The sequence below is a fragment of the Crotalus tigris genome, unplaced genomic scaffold (assembly GCF_016545835.1).
Source record: "Crotalus tigris isolate CLP2741 ecotype Arizona unplaced genomic scaffold, ASM1654583v1 scf7180000019478.12717781048:2074007, whole genome shotgun sequence".
Taxonomy (NCBI): domain Eukaryota; kingdom Metazoa; phylum Chordata; class Lepidosauria; order Squamata; family Viperidae; genus Crotalus; species Crotalus tigris.
The window spans coordinates 1642149-1656802 of NW_024097560.1; the positions used below are offsets into that span (position 1 = coordinate 1642149).

At 59.1% G+C, this 14654-nt stretch overlaps 1 protein-coding gene across 10 annotated transcripts in view; it reads left to right on the forward strand.

Annotated features, from left to right (window-relative positions):
• KIAA1671 (KIAA1671 ortholog) overlaps positions 1–14617 on the forward strand; it is a 24676-nt gene extending 10059 nt beyond the window's left edge. For 7 of the 10 annotated variants that reach the window (XM_039362790.1, XM_039362792.1, XM_039362788.1 and 4 more), the window contains 12 exons: positions 1394–1527; positions 1861–3382; positions 3792–3885; positions 4833–7583; positions 7756–7878; positions 10845–10963; positions 11460–11688; positions 11766–11946; positions 12147–12265; positions 12436–12557; positions 12735–12814; positions 13092–14617. In XM_039362790.1, coding sequence (XP_039218724.1) covers positions 1476–1527; positions 1861–3382; positions 3792–3885; positions 4833–7583; positions 7756–7878; positions 10845–10963; positions 11460–11688; positions 11766–11946; positions 12147–12265; positions 12436–12557; positions 12735–12813 — 5391 coding nt within the window. In that variant the 5' untranslated portion in view covers positions 1394–1475 and the 3' untranslated portion in view covers position 12814; positions 13092–14617. Of the gene's footprint in view, positions 1–1393; positions 1542–1860; positions 3383–3791; positions 3886–4832; positions 7584–7755; positions 7879–10844; positions 10964–11459; positions 11689–11765; positions 11947–12146; positions 12266–12435; positions 12558–12734; positions 12815–13091 lie in introns of those variants that run through there. The other 3 variants (XM_039362795.1, XM_039362796.1, XM_039362797.1) reach the window with 3 other exon arrangements.
• The last annotated feature ends 37 nt before the right edge of the window (positions 14618–14654 follow it).

Here is a 14654-nt window from a genome sequence, read left to right on the forward strand (position 1 = left end):
CATGGGCTTGTTCGCTGCTGTCCAAGAGCCTTGCCTGCAAGGTTGGCTCTCTTAACTCACCCCGGTTCCCCCTCTGATCGTGTGAGCAGGGCAGAGTTGGTGAAATTGGAAGCGGCTGCAGGATTTGATGGCTTTTGCTACGGCTGCACGAGGGCAAAGATCTGGACGAACCACGTTGCCACATCCATTCAGCCTGGACAGCCTCCCGGGTGCAGAGGGGTTCTTCTCCGCTGAGGGGAAAAGGCAGGCCCCGGTTCTCTCTGTGCATCCCCTGGAGAGGAGGGTGTCCAGCTTGGTCCGTGACAGTCCCATCTCTACCTCCCCCCTCCCCCAATATTTTATGATAGGTCCTGGGAAGGTCTGCTTTTCTGCATCTGAGTGGATGGCCTTTGTTTTCCCCTGCTGCAGGATTTCAGCCGGCCTGGGGGATGATTAAGGTCTGCCGTTTACTGTAGAGCCCTCTTAATTGCTCTGCCGTAATTTCAGGGTCCAGCCCACAAGCCTGCGTGATTATAGAGACGTGTCTGCTTATAATACACTCCACAAACCACGGCTGCCTTTTGGTTAAAGCCCGAAAGATGGCTTGTTTCCTGTCTGAGCCAACAGACAGTCTCTCCGCACGGCCGTTCTGACCCTGGGAGGCAAAGAGGGGGTTCCCTCCTCTTGACCTAGCCAGAAGGGTGTTTTGCAGGGAACTCCGCAAGGTGGGTGCACCTGGGAGCTTCCAGAAAGGTGCCTGGAAGCCCAGGTAGGTCGTGCAGGTGCCCCCGGCCCCTTTCCGAGCAGAGGAAGCACTTGGGAATTGCGCTGAGTTGGTTTGGATTTAGGGATGTTTCAAGGGGGTTTGTTGTGCAAAAGAAATGCTGGCAGAAACGCTAAAGCAGAGCCACATCCGGTTCCTGCTCCGGGAATTGCCTAGGAAGTTGCTTGGACAAAATATTTGAGTACATCCTCCCCCCCCCCGTTCCCCCCCCCCCCAAGTCCTGGCCTTCAAATCCCTCCTGGGAAAAGGTAGCTGTTATCCTCAAATCCTCCCCTCCCCCCAGCTATTTGCATCCCGATAATCAGCTCTTTCCTTTGGAATGAAATGTTCCGCATGCAAATGTTGATTAGTTGTTTTTAATTGGATATAGAGGCTTTCTTTTCTTTTCTTTTTTAACCAAAGCCAATTAAATTCCTGGATCGTCAATCTGGTTCCCAAGGAGGCGACCTGTGCTTGCCAAAGCCAGAAGCAGCTCTGTCTGTCTCTTCTCTTGGGGGCGTGGAGCAGGCAGGAGGCCTCCCAACTGTCCACTTGGAGGGGCGAGGGAGGAGTCCAGTTGGGCTCCAGGTCATCAAGAGACAAGAATTCTCTTCCTCGGCCACCGAACCGTCTTTTCTTTTTCGTTCACAGGACCTCTTGCCTTCCCTGAATCCTTGAGGCTCTTTTTCTCTCCAGCTGTTTTTGTGGATCCCTTGAGGAGGTCTGCTTCAGAATGATCCTCCCTCGAGTCAGCTCCCTTCCCAAGTGGAATCCTTCTGAGACGGGTCAGGACACTCAGGTTGTGTGAATGGGCCTGTTGGGAAGGGAACCAGGTTGGTGTTGGGAGCCTAATTGCATAAAATGCATCTGCGGGAGTGTTGTAATGATGAGGGAGCGTGTGCGTTCACACGCCTGTGTCCGTGTGTTGGGACTCAGGACGAAATGAGCAGAATGGGGCGAGGATCCCTGCAGGTGCCTTTTGGGGAGAGCAGAGATCCAGAAGCCTGCTGGAAATCTTTTTTGTGGGCCTAAAAACAGCTGCACTTTGGAACATTTCTGTGGGAATATAAACAGCTGCTCAGCATCATGTTAATGCCTGATGTTTCCATTTTTCGCAGGGTGCTCCTTCTGGCAGGACCCTCGCCGTCCCAATTCCGTGAGGCGCTTAAGGAGCGCAATGGCCACACAAGTGGAATTCGGCTCTGCCCTGACCTCCCTGGCCGGCATAAGCGAGCCAAGGAAAGAGGCCATCTTCCGGCACTCCTTCACCAGCCCGCTGTCTGACACTGGCCCCAGTTCTTTGGCCCCACTCATCCTGGAGGGCAGGAACAAAGTGGGGAATGCCGTGGGTCCCACCACCATGCCCTCCGCTGCATCCAGGCCACCTTGGGCCCCCAGGCCGTTTTCCCGGGAGGCGTCTACCGACACGTTTGCTACGGTGAAACCGCCCATCCCGGCACTCAAGCCCAGCAGCACTGCACCAAAGTCCCCCACCGTTGCCCAGATCTTTGAAGACGCTCCCAGGGGATCCACTGGAAATGTCCCACCGCTGCTGGATCAAAACTCAATGGAAAGCCAACCCCCCAGGGAGCCGGTCGCCCACCTGCCCGTCTGCCTGAGTCCTCAGGCGAACACCGTCATCCTCTTTGAAAGCAGAAGCCCTGCGAAGGGGGGGCCCAAAGAGGGAGGGCCCAAGGCCCAGGAGGGGCAGCTGCTACGCTCCCAGTCAGAGAAGTGGCCCCGAAGGAGGCCCTCCCTCTCCACGGACCCCAAGCCGCTCTCCTGGGCCCCTCACTGGAGGGAGGCCATTGCGGGGGCCCCCAGGGGTTCAGCTAGCAGTGTTGAGCCACAGCAGCGACCGACTCTGGCCGCTGAGACGCATTCCCAGGCAGGAGGGAGACCAGCGGCCTCGGCTGGCTTTCGGGAATCCTGGCAGGAACAAACGCAATCGACTCCTCCGGCGGCTGCTTCCGGCCCAGGGACCCCAAAGCCGAGGCCGCTCCCCACCGATCTCACAGGCAGATTTGCATCCCAGGAGCTCCCCTGGCAGAAGAAGCCTTGTCTGGCTGAAAGCAGAGAGAAGAGCGACCGGGCCCTGGAGGCCACGGGAGCGAGGAGCGCAGCAGCCGGCTTACGTGGGGCTGCTCCGGGAGTGCAAAGTGCCAGCCAGCTGGCTGAGTCTCCCCAAAGCTGTTTGCCCTCAGCTGCAGCTGGAGCAGCTCCCCCAGGCCAGGCTGTCCCGGAAGACTTGGGTCAAAACTCCCGAAAGGAGGAGACGGTGCCCTGGGAGCTCGGAATCCAGGGGAAGCCCAGTGTGGGGCAGCACAACGCTAGCACAGGCCAGCCTTTGGGGGAATGGGGAGAGGTCAGTCCCCAGGAGGCCGGCTTAAGGAACACCGATGCCTTGGATGGCAAGCACGGCGGCTGCGGTAAAAAGACGGTCCCTCTCCTGGACCCATCAGCAAAGCCTTGGGCTCCCAGCCCGAGCGAGTCCCTCTGCGGCAGCCCCGGACAGGAGCTCCGGATACTGAATGTCCAGCAGAGGATTCAAGTGCTGACGGCAGAGAATGCAGGTTTCAAGGCAGGAAGCCTGCGTGCCTCGTTCCGCTCACGGCCTCTTTCCACAGATTTGACAAAGATGTAAGTGTAAGATGCAGCCTTCCAGGAAAGCATCCTCTGGGCTTGGAAGCTAATAATGGCCCCGTGAAGGAGGAATCTGTAATGCGAAAAAGAATAGAACCCAGAAGCAATAAAATGGGGGGGGGGTCCAGTAAGGTTGAAGCTTATGGATAATTTTATTGGCTCTGTCTGCATCTGAATGATGAAAAAAGGGGGCTCAAGGGGGTCTTGTTGGCGTGTGGGCAGGCCGATTCCAGGGGGAGGAATCCTTTCCCAGTGGCCTTTGGAGGAGCCCAGCGCTAAGATTTTGTACACGTCTGAAAATTATAGCTGACTGCATTTCAGCTTCAAAGGCTGGAGGGAATTGCACAAAGGCCTGTGGTTCTTCTGAGTTTTTTCCTCTTTAACGGTGTGGAATTTTTGCAAACAGGTTTTCTGGCCCCGTGACTGCAAGTGAGCTGAAGCCCAAGAGGCAGCCTGAATGGAACAGGAAGCCTGCTGGTGAAATACGAGATGCTCCAGAGGTAAGGGGGGAAACCCCCAAATCCATTTCTTCCCTCAGAGAGAAACCTAGACATGGCTGGGATGGCTCAGCAGGAAATGGGCCCTTCAAGCGTGGCAGAGTCCTTAAGGGCTGATGCCTTTTGGGATAGCCCAGAAAAGCGTGGCTTTTTTTTTCTTAGCAACACGTGCTTTAAGCCTCTCTCCAGGATCCTAATAAACTGTGGGCTTGTTCCTTTTACCAGTAAATTAGATCACGCTTGTTGTTATGCCAGTCTTCCCAAGCTTAGGGTTCAACTCCCATAATCCCTCAGCCAGCATGTGGATTATGGGAATTGAAGTGCCCCAAGATTCAAGAAAGCATCACACCTTTTTTCAGCCTTTCTAAGCAGCCTGATGGCCGCAGGACTTTTGTCTTCCAGCCCTTTCTGGAAGGTTCTTAGACATGATTCATTGATCTGTCGAAGGGTTATGCTGGTTAACTGGCTGTATTCTGTGTAAGTGAAAGTGTATATGTGTGTAGCAGGTTGTGGTAGTTTTGCTTGTATAGCCAGTTTAATAAACATTTGCCACAATTTACACGTTTTTGCAAAGCTCTCGGATACGTTTGCTGTGAAGCCTGCTGCAGTCTCTTGACAAAGTTTGCTTTGATGAGATGGACCGTTCTTTTGACGAGCCAGTGCCTGAAATTTAAAGACATCGTTTAAATTAAGGGGCAAATACCCATCCACGTTACTGGGTGGGTGGTGGAGTATAACATCCTTTGTATTCTTTTCTGCATTTAAAAAAAATTAATATACTGCTAGGAACTATTTAAAGAAAAAGACTGAGGTGTTTTAACACTGTGTTCCTGAACGCTTTCAACTCTTACTGCAAAAAAGAGAGAGAGAGAGAGACCTGATCCGTCAGATACCAGTGAAGAGGGCCCCCCAACGCCTTCTTAATGCATGCGTATTTCTGCTTGTTTCAGGATCTGCCCACGGGAGGAAAAGATGTTGGAGAGGTCAGCATGGCTGGCAGTCCCTGGAAGCCCCCGCTGCTGGCAAAAACACCGTCCACAGAGGGTCCCCCCAAGAGAGAGGGCACCCTTGCCAAGGGCAGGCCAAACGCTTCTTCGCCTGGGAAAGACCCCGGCTTGGTCCTCAGCTCCAAAGCAAGAACGTTCTCCAGTTCTTCCACTGAAGATGCCGGCCCTAAAACAGTCAGAGCCACCATGTTTGAACATCACGTGCAGAGACACAGCGTGGTGACCAGCCAGCTTGGCCCTGAACCGGCCTTGCTGTCACTGATGCCGCCCTTTGGAGACTCGCCCTCCCGTGGCCGGGAATCAGGGTCGGAGAGAATGCTGGGAGATGGCCAGTCGGGCAAAGCCTCCGCCCGGGGGGCCGATGCTTCAGGGGGGGCCAGAGGATCCAAAGATCCCAGACCTTTAACAGAGGACGAAGACTCTCCACTGTGGGCTGAAGAGCCCTCGAGGGAGAAGGATGAGCAAAGTGCTTCAAAGGGCGTGGAGGATTCCCTGCTGGCTCAGAGGATCGAGCCCAGGTACGAGGTCCTGCACACCGTGGGGGAGAGGGCCCAGAGCGAGGCGGTGGCCGCCATCTCCGGAGGGAAGGCCATCACTCTGCGCCGCCAGAGGCCTTTGAAGGAGAACCGGAGAGCCGGTGGATATGGCAGGAGCAAAGACTGGAGCGAGGCTCCTGCCCCGGGAACTGGCCTGTTGAAGGACCTCGCTGCCTTCAAGAACCAGGGTGCTTTCTCCAGGGAAGGAACCGGAGCGGACAGAAATCGGGCCGGACAGCAGCCGGCCTCTGAGAAGGCAGCGTCCTTCAGGATGAAGGAGGACAGAAACTTTGCACCGTGGCTGGACACCGAAAAGGAGAGGTGGCTTGCTCCAGCCGGTTTGAGGGATCGCATCCCGCGGAGGGCTGGAGCCAGGGTGCCCGGGGCCGATGACTGCGAAGGTCAGAAGACGAGTCCGCTGCAAAGTGGCAGCTGCCCAGGGCTCCTCTTTGGCCTGGACCTGAAGCCCCCTCAGGGCTCCGAAGGACAGAAGCTGCACTTGGCCGGATACGGAGTCCAAGAACAGTGGGAGGGCACCACGGAAGGGAAGGAGTTGCGAGGAGCCGGCATCAAAGTGAAGTGGGTGAGCAGCTTCCGTAACGTTTCTGCCCCAAAAGGTTCAGACCGGTGGCGAAGGAAGACTCTGCCCCACAGCGCTGCCAGGCTTGAGGGCCCGGGGGAGCCCCCTCAGGACCCTGCCGAACTAGCCAGCAGAAGCGATGCCCTGCATCTGATGGATGGTGCAGCTGCAAAGAGAAGCCCCCAGGCCCTCCGTGGACTAGGCCCCAGGCAGGCGGAGGTCACCTGTCCCAGCAGCCCAAGGAAGCCGCTCCCTCCTTCAGAGCCCAAGGCCACGTATTTTGCAGTCACCTGCCAAATCTCGGAGGAGGAGATCAATAACCAGCCTGGGAGAGCTGCGGCTGTAGCTCCTCCTGTGAGCGCTTCCAGGAGAGCCGATCCCTCCGATTGCCAGCACAGGGAGTGCTTTTCGGAGGGAGGGAGCTCTGCAGGCAGGCCTCTTAGCAGGCCCAGGGGAGAAAGAGCGGCCTCGGACCGTTCGGTGACGGGGGCGTCTCGGGAGCCACTGACCGAGGCCAGAGACCAGGGCCAGGAGCTGCTGCAGAGACAGCTGGAGGCGGCATCTGAAGGGCGTCTGGCCAGAGCTGACCCACCCTTCTGTCCTGGGACAAGGTCTCCTCCTTACCTGGCACCCCTCCAGCAGGATAGCCAGCGGAAGAGATCCGGTGCACTCGATTTTGGCAGAGCGGAAGAGAAAGCCCCCGATCACTACAGATCGAGAGTGGTTGACATTGATGAGCTGATGGCAGAATATGGGGGAGAGTCCCAGAAGCTTTGTGAGTGGGAGGGCCAGAGAGAGAGCACTTTCCTTCCTTGGGAGAAATGGCCCCCCAGGCACAATTCCTCAGGGAACCTTCCCTGCAGCTCCGACCAGAGAGAGAAGAGCAGGGTCGGGCACTCCCTGGGCAGCAGAGCGCCAGGCACCGGGGCCAGCAGTGGTGAGGGCAGCCATGTGCATGAGGGCGATGCGCTGGAGATCCACCCCCAGGAGTCAAGGGCCAGAGAGGAGAAGCGCAGCCCTCCTCAGTGGGGCAAGCCAGACACAGAGAAGGCAAAGCCCTGGTCTGCAGAGCCCCCCGGGCCAAGGACAAAGACAGCCTTTCTTGTTGGCAGAGAGGAGGGAGAGGGCACCGGGCAGGGCCCCCAGAGTGCCAGAGATGCCACTCCTGGCCCCCACCCTGCCTGTATGGACCTGAGAGCCTTGTGGAAGGAAGCCAGTCCAAAGAAGTGGGCGGTTCTGGCCCCTGCTGGCGGGTGGTGCCCCAGCAGTGACTGGGGTGGCAAGACTGGGTGGAAAGCTGAGCCCCAGGCCGGAGTCTGGGAGAAGGACTCTCCTGCAGCGCATGCTGGAACAGAACGGAGCAATTCCACCGCATCCCTGGGGACAGGCACCACGCCAGACCTGAAGTGTTCCTCCTCTGAAAAAAACCATCAGAGCCAAGCAAGGCCCAGCTTTCCTTCGGAACCAAGGCTGGATCAGCCCCATGTCTGCCAGAGGTTCACTCCTGAAAGGCCCGGGGTCTGGCTGAGCGAGGGAGGCCCGTCGCCGAGGGACTGCTTCTCTCACGGAGGGACAAGGGTACGTGACGGGTTTCCGAGTGGGAAGAATGAGGCAGAGAGGGTGGGGTGGGGGTCTGGCTCCCTTGGCAGTTGACATCCAGGGATGAGGACAAGGAGGGCTGTCAAGACCTGAGCAAGCGCCTGATTTTGAGGGGGGGGGCTTCTCCATCTGATGGGTCTCCTCCTAACAGGACCTTGGGAAAGAAGGCCTCACCGTGGACCATGACGATGCCACAACCACCAAGCGCTCTCTGTACCTCCTTACACAGCGACAGAGTTTCCATAAAGAGAGGAGGACCGACCACTGGTCAGGGGTAAGTGCTGCAGCCTCTCCTCAGCTCTTTGCCAAGCCTTTTCTGGGCATCTGTAGGGCTGGTTGTGTGCCCAGCAGCCCGTTTGCAGAGGTCTCCCTGGGCTGCCGTGGGTCGGTGGTTGGTCCTTCCAAGGAACAGGCTACGGTTGGTCTCCGCCTTGGTTCAGCAGAACTCGGCAGAACAGCTGGAGGAAAATGGCCTTTGGCCCCTCCATGCTTCAGCCACCGGCCAGAGGGATCCTTGTGGGACGCGGCCCCACAGCCGATTCCCCAGCAGAGCAGGAAACCCCAGGTTGTGGGGTGTGTGGGGGGGGGGAGGCGGGATGTCTTTACCCTCCTCCCAGGCTCTGCGGCTTAGCAGCGAGGCGAGACCCGTCATTGTGGTTTATGGCTTAGCATTTGGCTTGAACCCGGTTGGTTGTGGATTATTGAAGAAACCGTGTTTCCTCGTAGAGGAACTGGGCTTGTGTCATCCTTTGTTGTCCTTGGCGTTTCCTTCTGTCGGCCTGGGACTTTTGCTTGGGTTCCCCGCCGGAGAAGGAAAGGTGCCCCTGAGGTGGACGCGGACAGGGCTCCCCTCCCCAGCCGTGGCTGGAGGTCAGGCCTGGCCTTTGAGGGTGTTGCTGCGCCCAGGGCAGCCACAGACTGCCCCTTCCTGGGAGGCTGAGAACCAGGGCTGAGGAATGGGCAGAAAGGAGTCCCTTGCCAGAGAAGCCAGGGTGGGGTGGGACCGGGCAGTTAAACCCCCTCCCCCGGGGAGGGGGCGATGGGAACCGAAGAGTCTGGGAAACGGCAGAGCTTCCTCTTCTGCCCGATTAGAGCTCTGCGTATCTGCAATAAAAGTCACTTATTTACCTGACCCTCGAGTCCTTCTGGGAGGCTCCCGGGGGCAGGGTTGGGCTCCAGGGAGGTGTTCTGGGTGCAGCTCTGACTTCCAGACGGGGCCCCAATCCCAGCCAAGTGACCCTCCGGCAGTGGGGAAATGGGGGCTCCTGCGCTGAGCTGAGCCCCCCTCCCTGCCTGCTGTAAGCTAGGAGGGTCCCGTGGGGAGGCGCCTTGGCTGGGAGGGATGAGCCGGGTCTCCCTCTGAGGCTGCCTCCTGGTCCTGCGGGGCAGCGGCTGGCAGGCGGCCTCCTCTCTGGGAGCCTGGGGGGCGCCTGTGCACCTCTTGCCTAGGGACGAGGACCCACGTCTGCTCGGGGACCGGGAGCCCTTTGGGCGGAATCTCAATGGCAGCCTTGCTGTCCAGAGATGGAGTTTATCGGGGGCCTGCAGCCTCCATCCCCCAGCTCCCCTCTTCAGCTCTGCTGGGTTGAGAATTGCCATGGGCTTCAAGGCTCCCCCCTGAATTCCCTGCAGCGGCTCCTCTGGTTTCGTGGAGGAGGCCGGGGGAGGCCTGCAAATGACCGTGGCTTCAGGGCTCCCAAACGCTGGCGGGACCCTTCCCTCCCCTCCAGGTGAATCTGTCTCCTTCCCTAACTGGTGCGGGTGGGCCCACCGCCAAGCCCTTGGCTCCACCGGGGTTCAGAGTGCAGGAGATGAAGGCTTCCCAGTTGCTGTCCTCGCAGGGGTGACCTCTGTGTGTGTGTGTGTGTGTGTGTGTGTGTGTGTGTGTGTGTGTGTGTGTCTGCCGAACATGTTCTCCTGCTGCCTTCCCTTCTCGGCTGGCTTGCGATGATTAGCTTCTGCTCCGGAGCTGGAATTCAGCCAGAGGGTCTTTGATGGAGGGGCAGAGTGGTCGAGCCGCTTTGGAGGCATAACAGAAGCAGATCTTCCTGGTGGGCCCCTGTCCTCCAGATTCAGGATCCCCCCCCCTCCTCACCGCCTCTCACCGTTGATAAGAAGCCTCTGGTGACAATCTGAGAGAGGCTGATAAATAATTTGCAAGTTCTCAGTTGGTTCTGCATTCCAGATGAGGGGAGGCTGCTGAAGGACTGCTTGCCGTGGGAAGGTTTTCTCCTCCCATTTGCTTTTTAAAAAGCGGCTCCTTTCTCCTCTCCTCTGGCAGCTGAAGGGGGAAATGAGGTCATTTGTCACCAACAAGGGTGGTGACCTTGTGCTGCAGCCTCTTCCCACTTAGCAACCCGTTGGGTGCCTGGGGAGCCTGGGGGCGAGGAGATGGGCCCCCTTTTGGCCTCGGAGCAAGCGAAGGGCTGCCTGGTCCTCACACTCCCCCGGGGCTGCTCTCCCTCCGTGGCCTCCTCCATCCGGGGGAGCTGAGCTCCAAATTATTCAGGCCCCCTTGAAGGGGCTCGGCTGAGAGGAACAGGGTGGGGGGCTGCCTGACCCGGGACATGGAGTTTTATTCCTGTCCAAGTTGCTGGAAACGCCTGTGCAGCCTCTGGGTGAGTAAGAGCCCTTCTCCCGCTTTCTGATCCTTTGGGGAGGGGGGCACTCAGTTTCCTGGCAGGGAGGGGGTCTCGGCAAGAGAACCCAGACTCTGAACAGTGGTGAGCAAGGGGGCTCTTGGGCCCCCTGGCATCTAGGGGGAGAGCGGGTCACACAGTGGGGTGGGGGGAGCTGCGCCCGCGGCTCCGGCGGCTCCTCCAGCCCTCTGCAGAGCCTGCCAATTGTAGATTATTTAAAATTCATAAGTCTCTCTTTAAAACTTCTTAAATCCAAAGAAGGTACAATTCACAAGGTGTCAAATTAAGCTCACCGTTTTGAAAGGGGTTAAAATGAACACTTAGGAATGTGGTTAGGAAGGGGTTTTGTCCGTCTTCCCGTCCTTAGGAAAGGCTCGGTGGCTGGCGAGAGCAGAAAGTCCCAGAAACTCTGCTTCCCTGGGGCTGCTACAAGATTTGGCCTGGTGGCCCCTTGAGTGTGGAAATTAGGGGGTGCCTCCACCGCCACGGGGAAGAGGGAAAGGGAGGAGGTGCTGTCCCCCAGCCCGTTCCACCTGGCACCGAGACCCCAGGTCTCTCCCTGGCAGAGGGTCACGCCAGCTCTCCCTTCTCACCTTCCCAGGGCCATTTCAAGGAGTGCTTCGGCCGGCCATCAGCAGAGGCCAGGGACACCGACGTCCTCGTGCAGGAGGCCGACAGCAGGTATGGCACCTGGGGCGACCGGCGGCACATGGGAGACAGGTGAGGGTCTGGGGGGGGGGAGCAGTGCTGTTGCTCACCCATTTCCTCCAAGCCAGTTGACAAGCAAGAAGGGCAGGGAGCCACGACGGGCCCTCCCTGGCGCCAGGCAGGACCTCAAGAGCCAGCTCTAGTTGGGGGTGTGTGAAGTGGCATGAAGGCTTCCCCCCCCCCCAGCTGCTTTCTTCCTGGGAAACGCAGCCCACAGCGCCCTCTGCTGCTCAGTCAGCTCCTGGCCAGTACACAGAAGGGGTGAGCCCCCCCCCTTGTGCTGCAGCAGGGACGAGGTCAGTCCTACAGTAGGCCAGGTGGCTTTGTGGGGTCTGGGGGAGAGAGGAGGCTGGTCCCCCCTCCCCATTTACCTGAGCTGTTAGAATCCTTCCCCTCCCCAGAACAGGCTGCTCCCTTGCCCCTGGCCCAGGTGAGGGAAGGGTCCTCGCAATCGGTCATGCTCCAAACTGCCATTCGGGGGCCTAATTCCACCCCCTGCTTCTCCTAGTTTCACCCCGGAGTCTCCTTCCTGGGAGGGCAGCGTGGCCCCTGCACAGAAGCTGTCCCCCGTCCACCGAACCTCCTTGTACTCATCTCAGAGGGATCTGGCCACTGCCGCCGGCCAGCAGGATTCATCCGGGGAGCAGAGGAGCCCCAGCCTGGCTGATTCCAGCCCAGATGCAGATTCGGCGTCTTCCCCCGCAGAGAAGGCCAGCCCGGACTTCTCCTTCCTGGAGGTGGGTTGCTGGGCAGGTCCTCCTGGCTTTGGGGGAGGGGTCTGAGCGTCCATTGCGAGCAGTCTCTTCTCTCCCAGCAAACTCCCCGCCTGGACTCGGGGACCCTGAAGAGCCGGGTCCTGCTGGGCAAAAGACGGCAGCAGCCCCGGGCTCCCATCTCCCGCATCCTCAGGAGGAGTGCCAGTGGAGCCACCCAGCCGCCCCCGTTCTCTGCGGCGGAGGGAGCAGCCAGCGCCTGGATGTTCAGGGACTCCACAGGTGGGGCCTGTGGGAAGGGAGGAATCCCCCAGCCCACCCCCTGCGGGCATCTCGAGGGGGCTGGGAAGAGATCTGGCCTAATGGGGGGCAGTCTGGCCCCCTCTCGGCCCTGAAGCCTCTTGGTGGCTCCCAGGTGCGTGTGTGGGAGGGTGTTTCATTCTGGCATGATGATAATTCTGCTCCCCCCCTTCATGGTGAAGAAGAGAAGCCCCCCAGGAGGACCAAAGAGGAGGAAGAGGAGCCCCCTCCAGCAGAGAGGCAGCTCCATGCCCAGCCGCGGCTGCCGCTCTTTCCGGGCCTGGCCCCCTCCGCCCTCAAGGTACATCAGAGAAGACCCCCCCCCAGGAGAAACCCTCCAGGTCAGCCCTTCCCAGGGCCAGCCTGGAGGCTACTGGAGGCTGTTGGGGGAGGGGGGCCCTCCGCCCCCCCTGTTGGCCATCAGCTGCTTCCCAATTTTCTCCTGAGTGGGATCTGGGGCTTCCTCCACAGACTCAACTCAGGAAAAGGCACGATTTGGAAGGGGGCAGGGAGGAAGCCCCCCCTGCGCCCCTCTGCAAGTCGCCCAAAGGTCCGTTTCTGGCACCGGCGGCCACTCCCGAGAAGGAAGGGAGGTGAGAGAGGGGACGAGATGGGGAGGGGGGAGCGGGAGCCACACAGCCCTGCAGGCCAGAAGGGGAGGCAAGGTTGCCCCTTAGTTCAGCAAAGCCTCCCCCACCCCATGTCCTGTCCCCCCCCCATGGCAGGGGAAGCCCCTCCAGGGCGGCTGCTGAGGCTCTGCTGCCTTTCAGGCCGGAGGATCTGCCCCCCCCATGGCTGACGGAGCTGAAGTCCAGGAGGAAGCAGGGCCAGCCGGAGAGCCCCCTCTGAGGTGCTGAGCGGGAGGGGGGGCATGGGGGTGAGGGGAGGGGGCTGAGGCCTGGACTAGAGCGGGGAAGATGGGCTCACCTGCTGACCTGCAGGGGCCAGACTGGAGGGGGGGGCGGATCCTGGCCCGGGAAGTTTCCTGGGTAGACTCTGGGTGCCCAAGCAGCTTCCCTGCCTGCCTGCCTGCCTGCCGGGGAGGGGAAAGAGGCGGCGGCAGGTTGCCCGGGAGAGGCCCAGGCTGGCCAGATGCCCTGATTCCCCCCTGCCCCCCTCTTTTCCAGGTCGAAGCCACGACTGGCCAGAGGAGGAGCTGCCTTAACTGACCGCCCCCTTCCCCTGCCCTCCTCCCGAGTCTCCTCCCGCCTTGACCGACTGCTCTGCGCTCAGTGCCTTCTTCTGGGGCCTGCCTGGCTCCGGCCCCAGGACCTGTGGGAGGCCCCCCCCCCGTGGCCAGGGCTGCCCCCAAACATGACGCCTCCCTGCGAGAAGGGAGGGAGGGGCTTCTGCCTTTCTCTCTGCCGAAGTGGACGGAGGAGAAGGAAAAAGGGCCGGTTGTTCTTCCAGGATCCATTTTTGTGGGTTTGCTGTTGGACAGGTGGGGGGGGGGTGTGCCGTGGCTCATCCTTGTTGCTGTTCAAAGATCAGAGGAGGTTTTATTGTACAAGTTTTGTCGGGGTCCTTCCCGAGGAGAGAGAAAGCAATAAGGCCAAGCCGCCTCCTCTCGAATGGCTGCAAATCCACTTCGTAAAGACGGAACTGGGCCTCCATCGGCCTCAGGATGTCTTTGTCTTCACTGTAGATATTCTTGTAAACGTTCAGGGAAAGGAGTCCTGTGTTCGACTCCAGTCCTTCCAAATGTCCGGATCTCTCCTGATCCCAAGTGTGGGGATATCGGTCAACCAATGAACATGCCTCTGCCTGGCGGGCAGGTGGGGGGGGCAGAGACCCTCACAAGCCATTTTCTGCTCCATCCTGGTCAGCTGGAGAAATCCCAAATTGGGTGTTTCTGTGAATGCTCCCGTGAGCAATGGGGCCCAAAGACCTCTGAAGACCCCTTTGGTTATGCTGTGGGGCGGACGGGGGTCCCCCCCCCACCTTTTGGAGGCACAGTAGCTACCCTAAGGCTGCCTCTGGCCCTGCCTGGCTGGTGAGGCTGCTCAGTCAGCCCTGTGTCCAGCCTCGGGGTCTGCATTCCTGCCCCCCGAGACGCTGCTGTGCTTAGAAACTTGCATCCCCCCCCCAATAAGTGCTCTTCTCAAACTACTCTGGCTTCCCAAAGGGTTGCGCCAGAGAGGACAGCGACAGCCGCGCATTGGGCCTGGGGTGAAACAGCCAGCTGCCTCTGTTTCTCCCAGGTGCCAATCCTGGATCAGGCTTCTTTCTTTCTTTCTTTCTTTCTTTCTTTCTTTCTTTCTTTCTTTCTTTCTTTCTTTCTTTCCTTCCTTCCTTCCTTCCTTCCTTCCTTCCTTCCTTCCTTCCTTCCTTCCTTCTTTCTTTCTTTCTCTCTCTTCTCTTTTTCTTTTTTTTTCCTTCCTTTTTTTTTCCTCCCGGCCAGGCAGAAGGAAGGCCATATGCTTCGCCAGGCCTCCAGCCCTCGGGCATCCTGTCCCTTATTTGGGGGAGATGCCCCTGCCCCCTGTGCCACTTGGAGGCCGCTCCTGGCAGTGCCAGCAGGAACTCTGGGCATATGCACCATTTCTGAGGCTGGGAGAACTTGGCTGGCAGATCCCTGGGAAGCCGCACACGGAGGTTCTGCTCCAAGACTTGTTGGCCTTGATCGTCTGATTAAAAAGCTTGTTCAGAGCAACCCGTGTGGCTGAGGACTTTTTTCTTCTCTTGGGGCT